Source organism: Elgaria multicarinata, chromosome 1 (genome assembly GCF_023053635.1).
Source record: "Elgaria multicarinata webbii isolate HBS135686 ecotype San Diego chromosome 1, rElgMul1.1.pri, whole genome shotgun sequence".
NCBI classification, from domain to species: domain Eukaryota; kingdom Metazoa; phylum Chordata; class Lepidosauria; order Squamata; family Anguidae; genus Elgaria; species Elgaria multicarinata.
Window position 1 is genome coordinate 162,770,344 of NC_086171.1, and position 13,229 is coordinate 162,783,572.

At 42.0% G+C, this 13,229-nt stretch overlaps 1 protein-coding gene across 2 annotated transcripts in view; it reads left to right on the forward strand.

Annotated features, from left to right (window-relative positions):
• ANKS1A (ankyrin repeat and sterile alpha motif domain containing 1A) overlaps nucleotides 1-13,229 on the forward strand; it is a 161,055-nt gene that overhangs the window by 134,369 nt on the left and 13,457 nt on the right. For both annotated transcript variants that reach the window (XM_063141483.1, XM_063141476.1), the window contains 3 exons: nucleotides 8,091-8,189; nucleotides 11,295-11,444; nucleotides 11,561-11,668. In XM_063141483.1, coding sequence (XP_062997553.1) covers nucleotides 8,091-8,189; nucleotides 11,295-11,444; nucleotides 11,561-11,668 — 357 coding nt within the window. The remainder of the gene's footprint in view (nucleotides 1-8,090; nucleotides 8,190-11,294; nucleotides 11,445-11,560; nucleotides 11,669-13,229) is intronic.

The following is a 13,229-nucleotide window of genomic DNA, read 5'->3' on the forward strand; positions in this document are numbered from 1 at the left end:
CTAAATGTAATTTAGTGTCAAGTCAGATTTGCCTGTAGTGATCTTCATTACAAGAGCTTGCTTGTTCGTTTTCCCCCCTTACATAAAAGAGTAGAATTTAGAGGCGCAGCAACCTTGGATGAATTAGCAAACTGTGCTGAATGGATGTTTTATGAATGCCTATCTCATGCTAATTTAAATCAGCAAATTCTATGTTCATAGTAATGATTTGAAACTTTGCCTTCTACCAAAAGAGAGTAAAGAAGCAGGTAAGCAATGGTTTGGTTTACAGAGAAAGTGAGATCTGGATTAATTTGTATTTATATTCCAGGCTTATGTGGCTTTGTCCTTCCTCATTATATGTGTGTCACTTCTAGTGCACATCCCCTTCCTTTGCATCCAAAATTAGGATAAAACTAGATGTTCAGGCCTTTGCCCCCATGCCAGTTTCTGTAATAAAAGTTGCATACATCCTGAAGCTGCTTATTTGCCCTATGTCTAATTTGGCCCAAAGATTAGAAATCTTTCTCTTGGCTTCCACAGGTTCCCAGCACATGATGTGTAAACTACTTTCATGATCATACATGATCATGTATGTTAGCCAGTTCGTCTGCAGTCTAAGACTTTTTCTGCATTGGTAATGGCACTTGTTTCTCAGAAGTAATCTGATTTGCAGCCAGCAATTGACTCTACAACTGAATTGAATCAAACCTAATTCTGACCTTGCTACATTTCTTAGGCCTGGTTTACATATGACTGTACATCACCTACTTTCATATAATTTGATTCCACAACCTTTTGGCAGCTTAATGTAGCCTCATAATTTGCCTGTGTTCTCATAATTTGATTCACAGCCCTTTAGCAGCTTAAAAGTAATGTATTTTAGATGATCCAATGTAGTACGTATTCTGTCTGCAGTGATGACTTATTCACAAGTGCAAATACCACTTAGGTTTTGTTTCCTCAAACAGCAGCCACTGTCCCATCCCATACTATCTACTAAGTTGCTTTGAAACTCATGTTTGTATCAAAAACAATTTGAAACGCAGGTGCAAAAATATTTTCTGCATCAAATTCATCCTAATCCCCAATTTTCCACATTCTGCATTGCAGCTAGGAAGATGAGTTCCCCCTATTTTAATTAGTACATAATCTTCAAATGCAGTCATAAATTTTCATCAATCTAGTACTGGTCTTTGTGTACTGTGTGTGGTGCTATTTTATTACACATCTTCCTTTAAAAAAGCATGCAGTTTGCTCATGCAAGTTGTATTTTGTATCCTTTAGCGAAAGTTCTAGTCAGGTAGAATTACTGCTCCATCAGTATAATTTATTTATTTATTATTTATTTAAAACATTTATATCCCGCCCTATATCATTAAGATCTCAGAGCGGTGTACCGATAAAAACATACAGTATAAAACAATAAATATGCACAGTTAAAAACAAATTAAACTATGATCCAAGTTAAAACAATATGTAATTTAAAAGCAGTAAAAGCAGTTAAAACAGTCAAAACAATGTGCCAGTGAGTTTAACCATCAAAGGCTTTGTTAAAAAGCCATGTTTTTACTTGGCGTCGAAATGCAATCAATGTTGGCGCCAATCGGGCCTTCAAGGGGAGGGCATTCCACAGTCGGGGTGCCACCACAGAGAAAGCCCTCTCCCTTGTCCCATCATAATGTATATGTTGCATTGATGGGATGCGGAGAAGGGCTCCTCCAACAGATCTAAGGTCTCGGGCAGGCATATATAAGGAGAGGCGCTCTCTCAAGTATCGAGGTCCCAAGCCGTTTAGGGCTTTAAACGTCATTACCAGTACCTTGAATTCCGATGGGAATTGATACAGGGACAAAATGTAAGGCAGTTAGCATGTTAATTTACTTAGTTTTAGATACATGTAGCAATCACCATGTGTACAGTTCAGTCTGTGATAAGGTTGCATGCATGGGTAACTGTAGAAAAAATACGCCAGATACTCATGACCTTTCCACCATTTTTTAAGTGAAAACATTATGAAAACCAAGTGTATCATGGATACAATTGTATGCACATATGTCTGCATCACTTGTTTTTATTTTGTATATTTAGTGGTGAGTGCAAAGGCAACTGCTAGATTTCCCAATGTGCAAGCAATCCTAAAGGTATGAATGGAGTTCCTGCAGCCCTCCAGATGTTGTGAGGTTGCAGCTTCCACCATCCCTCACCACTGGCTATGCTGGCTAGGGCTGATGGAAGCTGCAGTCCACCAGTTTGCAGCTGAGGTTCTAAGTAGTGAGCTATAGTCCTTCTCAGCATTCCACCTTTGATGTAGTGATGCTCTGGGTTCTGAAGGTCTGGCTACATTTGGGGAATTATATAATGGGGCACTGATAGCGAGGGATGGTCCCTGGGTTCTGAAGAATAGGCTGTGATACTATTAAAGTATCATCTGGTAGGAGTGTCAAATCTCTCTTGGATTGACTTACACTTCTGCCTCTTCAAATGATTTAAAAATAATGGATACCCAGACAGAACAACCCCATACCACTTTGTACCACTTTGGCTCATATGAGTGCATTAAGAGATTTCCTGCCAGGTTTTGTCTGTCTCCAATCCATCTTGCTTTCAAAAACTTGTACAGGCAGACCACCTGGTGAAGACTTCCCTCTGCTTTAAAATGTGCATCTCCTCTCAGAAGCAATTAAATAAAAATGCCTCTTCCCTTCCCTATGGATTTTCTACCTATGTGCTCCGTTCTGCCTGCTTATCAGTGAAACCAAAATAGTCTTTGCCATTTAGTCCCGCAGAGCCAATTGGGCTCTAGAAAGCAGAGTGGAATTCTCATAGGTAACCTTAGGGGGAGGTATGCACTCTGTGCTTAAATAGGAAGAAGGGAGCCCATTTCCATAGAGGAAGGCCGGCATTTTACTGGGGAGGGGGGGGGGCACAATTCAGCAGGGTCAAACCTATAAGCTTCTAATTACTTGTTGAATATTATGCTATTCAAGAGTAGCTTTGAAAATACTCTCTCAAGCTCTATACAAATGCTAGAATATGGGGCAAAGGCACTGAGGAACATGGAACAAATGTCTGTTCAAGCAGAGGTCCCAAAGCTGCTACTGTTAGTGATCACTTCCTTTTTGTCTAAGGACTTGCTTCAAACAGGTCTGGATGAATCGTGCTTAGGATGCAGTCCTATCCAGATGCTTGTCATCCTCCAAACTCAGATGTTTTTGCCTGTCTAGCTTGGGCTCTGCAGAGGGGAAAGGAAGGAGGCTGGGGAGGGACTGCTATAGCTCATATACACTCTTTCCTAGTCCCCTCCTCACTCACAGAACTGACCCCTTTCCCACCTCTCCAAGGTCACTTTTTTGAGCTCTGAGGGGCAGCTGGTGCAGCAAAAGTAAATAAATAAATTGGAGGTTTGCTGACAAATTTCAGTAGCAACTTGTTTACAAGCTAAATTGGTCACTTCAACCCTCCTCAGTAAGGCCAAACTACAATTATTTAGTAGTCTTTTTGCTGCCATCATACTTTGAATTTTCATGACATGCAGTCCCCCCACCCCACTCCCAGCCTCTGGTGCAGGCACTGCCACTGGAATTAAGCAGCATGGTGGTGGCAAAAAGGCTGCTTGTATCCTACCCCTGCTGTAGAGAAAAGCCTCTGTTGAAGTGTCATTACTGTCCTCAATTTAGAAATTATCCAGGATAGATCATAGTGACACATGATGGCTGAGGAGTGTTCTCAGTCACTGGACAGATTTAAAATACTGATAGCTGTCCTGCTGTTTTATATATTAGAAAAATGCTGAGTGTTGTATTGGAGAGGCATCAGAAATATGCTGCTTTTACCATTTCTGTGGAAATGCAAGCAGAGAGCAGTCTGAATCTGTCTCACTGAGCCAATGGAAATTCACTGTATCCAGCAAAGCCCCCAAGACATTGTAGCATATGCTGCTTTCAAAAGACCCACCCATTCTATTACAACAATTACTCTTCTAGCAAGCACCAAGTTCTATTGGCACTACAAGTCAGTGATACAAAGATGTGCTCCAACTTGCTTTATGTTGTGAAGTCTTGTACAGGGTCTCAAGATGAAAAGCAGTAATATTTGTTTGTCCATATTTTTCGGAAAGGCAAGGGTACTGTAACTTTGACAGTACATAAGCAAACATTTTGTAAGGGAAACCCATTTGCTGAAACAAGGATTTTAATGAAAAAAGTCTTGCTGTACAGAGGTGCAACATCAGCTCCTTTAAAATAGTATTTTTTAAAAAAGATGGCTAAAATTTTATACTTTCTGCCCAAATACAATCATCTTCTGAAATTCTAGCCCTGCCTTTACTGGCTATGTAAACAGTAACGAGTCATGAAGGGCTGAAGGATTAAATAAATGAGTTGCCTGTGAGATCTACTAAATGAGTGATATGTAGATTGATCATTGGTGACACTTCAAGTTAAAACATGCAGACAAGTTTTGTGTTTTATAAAATGGTTGTAGCTGTTCTTCCCAGGGTATTATTTAATAAAGCAAAAGGGAGTAAACATTTGGCTTCAGTTATTTCCATTGAATGGGTTCCCTGATCTTTCTGCTAAATTGATTCCCAAATGAACCTTTAGTATTAGAACTACAAAATACATTTTATTTAAGGAGGGTGGGAAATTCTGCATTTGGCATGATTGCTTTATGGCAAAATAGGTCACCGTGGAAAGCAGCACAATTCCTTTTCAGACAAAATGCCAGCAGTTTTCTGTTATTTTGTCAGAAGCTGTGATTTTTGTAGATTCAGTGACCAATAGAAATAGCACATTGTATGTGTATTCTTGCTGCTGCCATGTAAAGTTCTTAAACCGTGCCCACAGTGGACAATGAAAACAAAAGAAAGGAATCCTGTGCTATTTGTACTCCATGCTCTCATATCAAGTGTGTGATGGCCTACACCACACAGTGTGCAATTACTGCTGTCACTTCATGTGTAAAGAAAAATAATCTGGCCTCACACCTCCAGCAGATGGCAAATTCATTCTCAAGTGGGTCTTCAATATTTTATTACTGTGTTTATAGTAAGCAGCCTTCAAAGAGGTTGATTTATCCAATGCAGTTCCTCCCTAACTGATATAGAGCTAAGGAGATTTATAATTGGGGAAGGGCTCATTGTAGTGATTACTGGAGAATTCTCTCTTCTGCCCCTTCATTTGGTATCGGCTAAATGTATTGACAGCTGAAAAAACCTATTCAGCTGACTGCCCAGAATCAAGTTTTAATTCTTTGATATGACAAAATTATGGAATAAAGCAGAAGCTCCCACTATAGAAAGACCATTCTAGTTGGAACTTGGGTCCTACCTTTTGGACAGCAGTCTGGGGTGGATAATCTCAAATGCAAAGAATGAATTACAGAGGTAGTTTTTGTTCTCGTGAATAGAGTAGCCATTCTGGAGATGGGTACATAAAACAAAATATATAGTTGTAGTTGTTGAACATTGCCTTCATTAAATGCTGTGTACTCATTCATTCATTTTTCCACACTTCATATGTGGGGATAATGAGCTTTGTAACGAGTGTGTAACAATGAAAGTCACTCCTCTGAAGAAGGGTGGGTTGCTTCTATCTCCATGGAGACGCATGATAGATTACAGTGATATTGACCTTCCCTGGATTGTTGCCATGCTCTAAAATAAATTCAATTTTCTCTCTCTGGCCCTCAAGGGAGTTCAAGCAAAGATGAGCTTTCCCTGCATACAATGCAGTGCACTAGCAAGACTAAGGGAAAAGGGGCAGGTGGCTGAAGTTGCATCGGGGCTATACTGGATTGTTAAGCTATGATCAAAGGGATGACTGATGAAAGCAAGCATGTATGAAATGGGAAGGTCATGTAAATCAATCTACTAAAAATTATTGGATGGAAAGAGATGCAGTGGAACTAACATTGCAAGTAGGGTGTGGATAGCCAGAATCAAATAGCTGGGGAGCATGTGGTACGTTTGAGAGAATGGCTCCTTCATTGCAGCCACTTGATGCATAGAGGTGAAAATGGGATGTCTTCAGAGAGAAAAGTGGTGTGGATGAATTGAAGCAGCAGAGCAATCCAGAACAGCTACTGTAGGAGCAAGGGAGGCCTCCTTGGAGGGGCCATTTGACAGTACCCTAGACATCAGGGCCACGTTCATTGGGAGTGGGAGCAAGTATGATTATTGGTCGCCATGACTGCAGATTTTCCCCTTCACAGGCCGTCATTTTATTGACCTGAATCTAGAAGAGGGAAGAGTCTGCAGGACAACAATTGATGTGCACTATATCTGCAGCTATATCTAAAGACCAGTTTAAAGTTAGAACCAACTCCAAGTTCACATATATTGAAAACATGGTTTTAGAGCAGCAATCTAAAAGCCATCTAATAAAAGTATTCGAGGCCTTAATTAGAACCTTCACACAAGAGAAGATGGCGTGAACTTCCCTTCTTTCCAGGTCAAGTGCTCAAGTAAATTTCAGAAGCTATCAAGTTTATTGTGGTTTGGAATCAAATGGGTTGGCCTATTAATACTTGCCTCAACTGCAGGCAATCCAATAGTGTTTTGTTCCCACCAGGACATTCTAGTCATGGCGGGTGGGGTTGGGGGAGCAGTAATCTTGCTTCAAAGGAGCAGCTGTAATGCAGGTCACAATTCCCCTTTTTCTTTTTTTTAACAAAACCCTCTTCAATGCCTTTATACTCCAGCAAAGAGAGGTTTATAATATGTACAGTGGGGGAAAGACACGGATGAGTGCTTGAGCTATGAAGTGTTAGGGTGGGCATCTAGCAAAGCATTTTTTAAAAACTTGCCAAAGTTCACTCACTGAAGTAGGAGGAGGTGATCTTATCACGCCCACCTGGCTGCACCAGAAAAAGAGCCACCTGGCTGCAACACATAGCAAAGCCTTCTCCATTGGCTCAGCTAGGACCTATTGTCATTTGGCTCCTTCCCATAAAGCACGAAAATCTTTATGTGCCATGAAAATCTGAATTCTAATCTGTATACATTTTATGTTTACATAAAGAAATAGAGGATACTCTTAGACTCATCTCTGTCGCTGGAGGCTCAAGTAGCCACCGTGGCTCGGAGTGCCTTTTATCAGCTTTGCCTGGTTCGCCAGCTATGGCCTCTCCTGGACAGGAATAGCTTGGCCATGGTGGTACGGGCATTAGTAACTTCAAGACTGGATTACTGCAATGCGCTTTATGTGGGGCTGCCCTTAAAGCTGCTCCAGAAGCTAGAGCTAGTGCAAAAGGCAGCAGCTCAGCTGTTGTTTGGAGATGCCCCTTTTCAGCATGTAACTTTTTTGCTGAGGGAACTATTGCTACCGGGCCAGGTTTAAGATTCTTGTACTAGTGTACAAAACCCTAAACAACTTGGGAACAGGATACCTGAGAGAGCGCCTTCTCCCCTACCAACCTGCCAGGTCACTGAGGTCATTGGAGGGCATGCTCCTGGTGGTACCACATAGACCTACTATCCGATTGATGTCCACCAGGGGAAGAGCCTTCAGTGTGGTGGCCCCCATCCTATGGAATTCCCTGCCTCTGGAGGTCAGGCAGGCGCCAACTTTGTATTCCTTTTGGCACCTCCTGAAAATACTGTTTGAGGAAGCCTTCCTCTAATAACCAGCTGCAATTTTATTGCACTTTTGTTTCTTTAAAAACACTTTGTTGTTGTTGTTGTTGTTGTTGTTGTTATTATTATTATTCAATTTTACACCGCTCTGAAATTCTTGAATGGGGAGCAATATATAAATATTGTAAATAAATACATAATTCTGTGGCTTCATAGAAAGGGCAGGCAGAGCTTTGAAATCCTCATCTTTACCACTAGAAATCATTCTCCCACCCACCGCCCCCAAATTCTGAGGTCTTGTTGGGTATTTCCCACACATCTTCAAGGCAATTTTTACAGCCAGGAACTAGGAACTTGTATTAAAATTAAAGTTGACATCCTCAAGTTGCTGAATTCTCAGTTCAGTACCAAATTCTCTGTTTGTGTGGTGTTCATGCAGAATTGTGGAACATACACAGATAGGGTTGAAATTCAAAGATGCTGTGCGTGTTTTTGCTGTGCTTTCTATCTGTGACTGTCTCTTGTCTCCCTGCAGGGCTGCAATGTCATGGAAGATCAGGATCTTCGGGAGATTGGTATTAGTGACCCTCAGCATCGCAGGAAACTTCTCCAGGCGGCACGTTCCCTTCCTAAGGTTAAATGATATGTATTTTCACATGCGAACAGAGTTAAGATAGTGTTAGAATAGCTTGAATCCATCATCGTGAATGGGCATATCATTTTACAGAAAGATAAGAAAATAATTCCATTCTGTCATAATAGGAGTTGGAAGGGGGCACTTTCTTCTTAGTTAAACATTTGCATTAGAAAGAGATCCAATTAGTGGGTCAGCTGGAATTCTGCAAAATGATACATGATGTTTCTTGCATCGTCTGAGTAAGCTATGGGTTTATGCAACAAGCAAAGGTAGCTGGGTTGGCCATAAGAAAAAAAAAACCAAAACCAAAATCCATATTAGTGCAATACCTTTATTAAGGCAACCAAAAGATCACCAAAAGATGTGCAAGCTTTCAAGATCTCCAGATTTCTTCATCAGACACGATGTTACAGAGAGCACTTGCTTTGGGGAGTGGTGAGGGGAGATAAAAACCCAACGTGTTGGTGAAGTCATAGTGTCTGCATGTTCAGAGTCCCAAGATGGTGGGGGAGGCGGAGTCTGCAGACATTCATATTAGGCTCTAGTAGATCATGTCATGGTTACAGATTGGACCTGGAGTTGCCCCTAGGGCTACTGGGAGCAAAGAAGGGAATATTGTGATCGCCCATTTTGGAAAATACAGATATGGATTTATGGACTCCCTCGTGGATACCACTAAAGCAGTCCTAAACTTTGTGAGCAAATTTGCATTGCCTGTGTTGTCCCATGCTAAAACTGATGAAAGCAGTAATTAGAGTGATGATGAGAGGCTAAGGGCTTGCTAATTCACAAAATGGCAGTTTTAGTGTTGCAGTCCAAGGCAGTTCTGCTTCTAACAATCCAAGCAGTAAGCCAAGGAAACCAGTTTGCTTGCTTGGTACCGTCTGCTTTTTGAAAAGCAAAGTGCATAAAAGAAAGCTTACCATGCTTTGCCATACAGAAAGTAGAACTGTATAGTGCTCTAGCTGTCAAAAAACCCACAAGGAACTGAATTTCCTAGTTAGCAATAGGATTTGTCTGTAGATCCATGTGGTCACATTGGATATTTTCTCTGCTTGAATATCTCTTCTTGCCTTCTATCATGCACTGAGCTTGCTCTTATATTTCCTATGTGGGCCACTAAAAGCCCCAGCTCCTATCTGGGAGACTGCAGAAGAGAGAGTTTTCAAGAGATGAGCTCTGACAAGTTTTACCTAGAGCAAATGGGGTTTTCTCTTTGAGTTCCTGATTGTTGGCCATCTTGCTAGATTAGAGCAGTGCCTTTGGGATTTGTTATACTTCTCCCTGCAATGGTTATGGTCTCACTGATATTCGTAATTGGGTTCTGTACACATCTGACAATGCTATACCGGGGGTTGGGAATGTTTGTTGTTGTTGAGGGCCACATTCCATTGATTCTGTCAGGGGCCACATGCCAACTGTGGGCAAGCCCCCCCCTTCTCTCTCTTTCACTCAACCCATTCATTCCCCCCCTCTCATTCTCTCTTCCCTCCACCCCACAGTCATCCCCTTATTCCACACCCAGCAAACTAGGCATTATAAGAAAAGGAACTGAGAATAAAATGGCCAGTATCAAACTTCCCTTATACAAATCTATGGTGTGACCACACTTAGAATACTGTGTACAGTTCTGGTCACCACACCTAAAAAAGGATATTATAGAGCTGGAAAAAGCGCAGAAAAGGGCAACTAAAATGATTAAGGGGCTGGAGTTTCTCCCCTACGAGGGAAGGTTACATCAGCTGGGATCGTTTAGCTTGGAGAAGAGGAGGCTGAGGGGAGCCATGATCGAGGTGTACAAAATTATGCATGGTATGGAGATTGTGGATAGGGAGACATTTTTTCCCCTCTCTCAAAATACTAGAACCCAGTGGGGTCATCCCATGAAGCTGATGGGTGGGAGATTCAGGACAAATAAAAGGAAGCACTTCTTCGCACAGTGCATAGTTAAAATTATGGAACTCACTACCACAAGATGTAGTGATGGCCACCAATTTGGATGGCTTTAAAAGGGGGTTGGATAAGTTCCTGGAGGCAAAGGCTATCCATGGCTACTTGCCCTGATGGTTGTATGCTATCTCCAGTATTCAAGGCAGTAAGCCTGTGTGCACCAGTTGCTGGGGAACAGGGGTGGGCGGGTTCTGTTGCACCATGTCCTGCTTGTTCATCCCTGGCCGATGGCTGGTTGGCCACTGTGTGAACAGAGTGCTGGACCCTTGGTCTGATCCAGCATTAGAGCACTTCTTATGTTCTTAAACTGCCAGAGGAGGGATAAATGAGGTCTGAATGGATCAACTGCACAGTGATTTTGAAATGAAAGAATGCACAAAATTAGGCCGAGGGCTTCAGGTTTCTCACCCTTATTTCATAAGGGCCTCAACTTTAACTTCAGGCCATTAAAAGAACGGCAGGGCTAACAGATAGGAGATGCCATAGCTCAATGCAGAAGGACCCAGGTTCAATCTGAGGCATCTCAACACAGGGCTGGAAAAACCCCTGCCTGAAAAGCTGGAGAGCTGCTGCCAGTCAATGTTGACAATACTGGGATAGATAGTCCCGTCATTTGGCTCTGTATAAGGCATCATCCTATGTTTCTAATTAAACATTGCATGTAATTGAATCCTGACAGCCTTTTTTCAAAGAAAAGGAGGTGTGGAGGGGGTGATTTGAGGAGGAGGAGGAGGAGGAGGAGATGTGGGTACGTGCACATTATACTTTCATGGGATTAAAAGCAGCTTTAGGGTCACCTTGGAACAGAGCAGCTGCAAGTGGGAAAAAGAGAACTCTCTCGTACCACTTCTGCACTCTAAATTCTTTATACACACATCAGTTGTTTTTTCCTGGGGGTAACAGGGTGGTGGAGAGAGGGCCACTGAGATTCAGTTACATCCATTGTGTAGTTAGCATCACTGACTGATTTCTACTTAATGGAAATAACTCTTGTATCTCTCAAGGAATTATGGAGTCATTTCTCTTAGAATGTCTTGGGTATTTAGTACGAACATAATTAAAATTAAATATTTTAAAATCATTTTTAAAAATCTAAACGATCTGAGGTCCTTGCAGCTATAATACTTTCCCCCCCTCTTGGTCCCTCTGCAGGTCAAATCCTTGGGCTGTGATGGGACTCAGCCCTCCGTTCCTGCCTGGCTTGACTCCCTGGGACTGCAGGATTACATTCAATCATTTCTATCAAGTGGCTACAGTTCTATAGACTCTGTGAAAAACCTCTGGGAATTAGAACTAGTAAATGTAAGTTGCTCTCCAGGGAAATAAGCACTAGTATCACAACACTGTTTTAATACTGAAAAGCTACAGTGTAGGAACCTTTCATCACATTTCTTTGCTAACTTCCTCCTTCCCTACAGGTGCTCAAGGTAAACCTTCTTGGCCATCGTAAGCGAATCATAGCCTCCCTGGCAGACAGACCATATGAGGAGCCTCCACAAAAACCGCCACGTTTCTCTCAGCTAAGAGTATGTCATTGTTTATATTTCAGACTGCTCACTTTATAGTTTTTCAGAGAACACTGAGCATTGCAGAATGTCTGGCTACTGTGGGTCTAGGAAACTAAACTGTGGTGATTGTGGCTGTGATGGTGATGGTGAGGACTGTACACACACATCTAGATTTTAAAACCATTCGAACATGTTAGCTGAGAGCTCGGATGCTTCGTAACAAACAGCTCCAGCTGGGCCTTCAGTCATAATTGGATATGCAATATCCATACTTCTGTCTCTACAAAATGAGCTATCTTTTACTTACAAAGTACCTCAGTAGAAATTGCACGTTGCAAACTTTACCTGGTGTGTATTAATGGAAGATGAATGGAAAGGTGTCCCTAAGTTTAAGCTGTGGCTTATATGAATGTTGCCATTCTCCACAATACCCGACTCAGGAGCCCTCTTCAGCATCAGCCAACTATTGACTCTCTACTTCTTTTCTGTTGCTAGCTCATGGGTGCAATTCAAACGCACTCTGGAGAGTAAAGTAGGCAGAATAAGGACGTTTCCCCTCAGTGCCTATTATGCTAGAGGAACACTGGAATAATTTGTGTGGTGCTGCCAACACTTTTTCTTTTCTCTTCTCCCCCTAACCCCCCTACAAAGAACCCTTTCTGCCTCAGGGAGCAGAAGTCTGAAGTTCAGAAATCCATGTTTGTCAGTAGTTGGAATAACCATGTCCTTGTATTTATAGAGATTACAAAGCATTTGTCTATGCTTTATGGCTTCCTTTTATGAGAAAATAGTTACCCTGTTTTCACCATATATTGGACAGCGATAACAAATCCTTGAATGTACAGTAGAGTACTGGGGCTATATGCACTTCCATCTCCACACTTTTGGTGGGTCTGTGCATACTACCATTGAATGTGCAATTATGTATGATGTAGGGCATTACACATCTGTAAGGACTTGTGCTTGATTCTTGTGACCTTGTGACCCTTCCTGTTCAAAAGGTAAAACCCTAAGAATCAAGCACAAATTCTTACAGATGTATAAGGCCCTGCATCACATATAATTGCACATTCAGTGGTAGTGTGCACAGGCCCACTGCTCCACAATGATCACAGATTTCTAACTGGTGACTGTGTGAAATTGCTCTGAAGTTACATGCTGAAAATCAAATGACAGGGAATTTTTTTAAAGGCCAGCAGTCTACAGCAGAATGTCAGGGCAATAGCAGGAATGACAGGTAGCAGGAATGACAACTCATCAACAGCAGATGAAGTGATAAGACCTGATTAAAGGCTTCAGTCTGCAGTGGGGGCTCACGTGGTTGCATGGTTATTCATCCAAAGCATTCCATTAGCTGTCAGGGAGATTCACAGCCCAGCCTTCTCCCTCATGTCAGTTTTCTATGCAAAGAGAATATTTTGTAGCAGAGCCCAGAACTGACTTTGCTGGCCTCATTGGCAGAAACAAAAGCAAAACCATCCAAGGATGTCACAGCACTCAGGGTGACTAGTTCTGTTATATAGCTGGTCCCTTGCAACCGTCAAGGGAAAGAGGGTAGCCTGGAACTCCTAAATTTGAG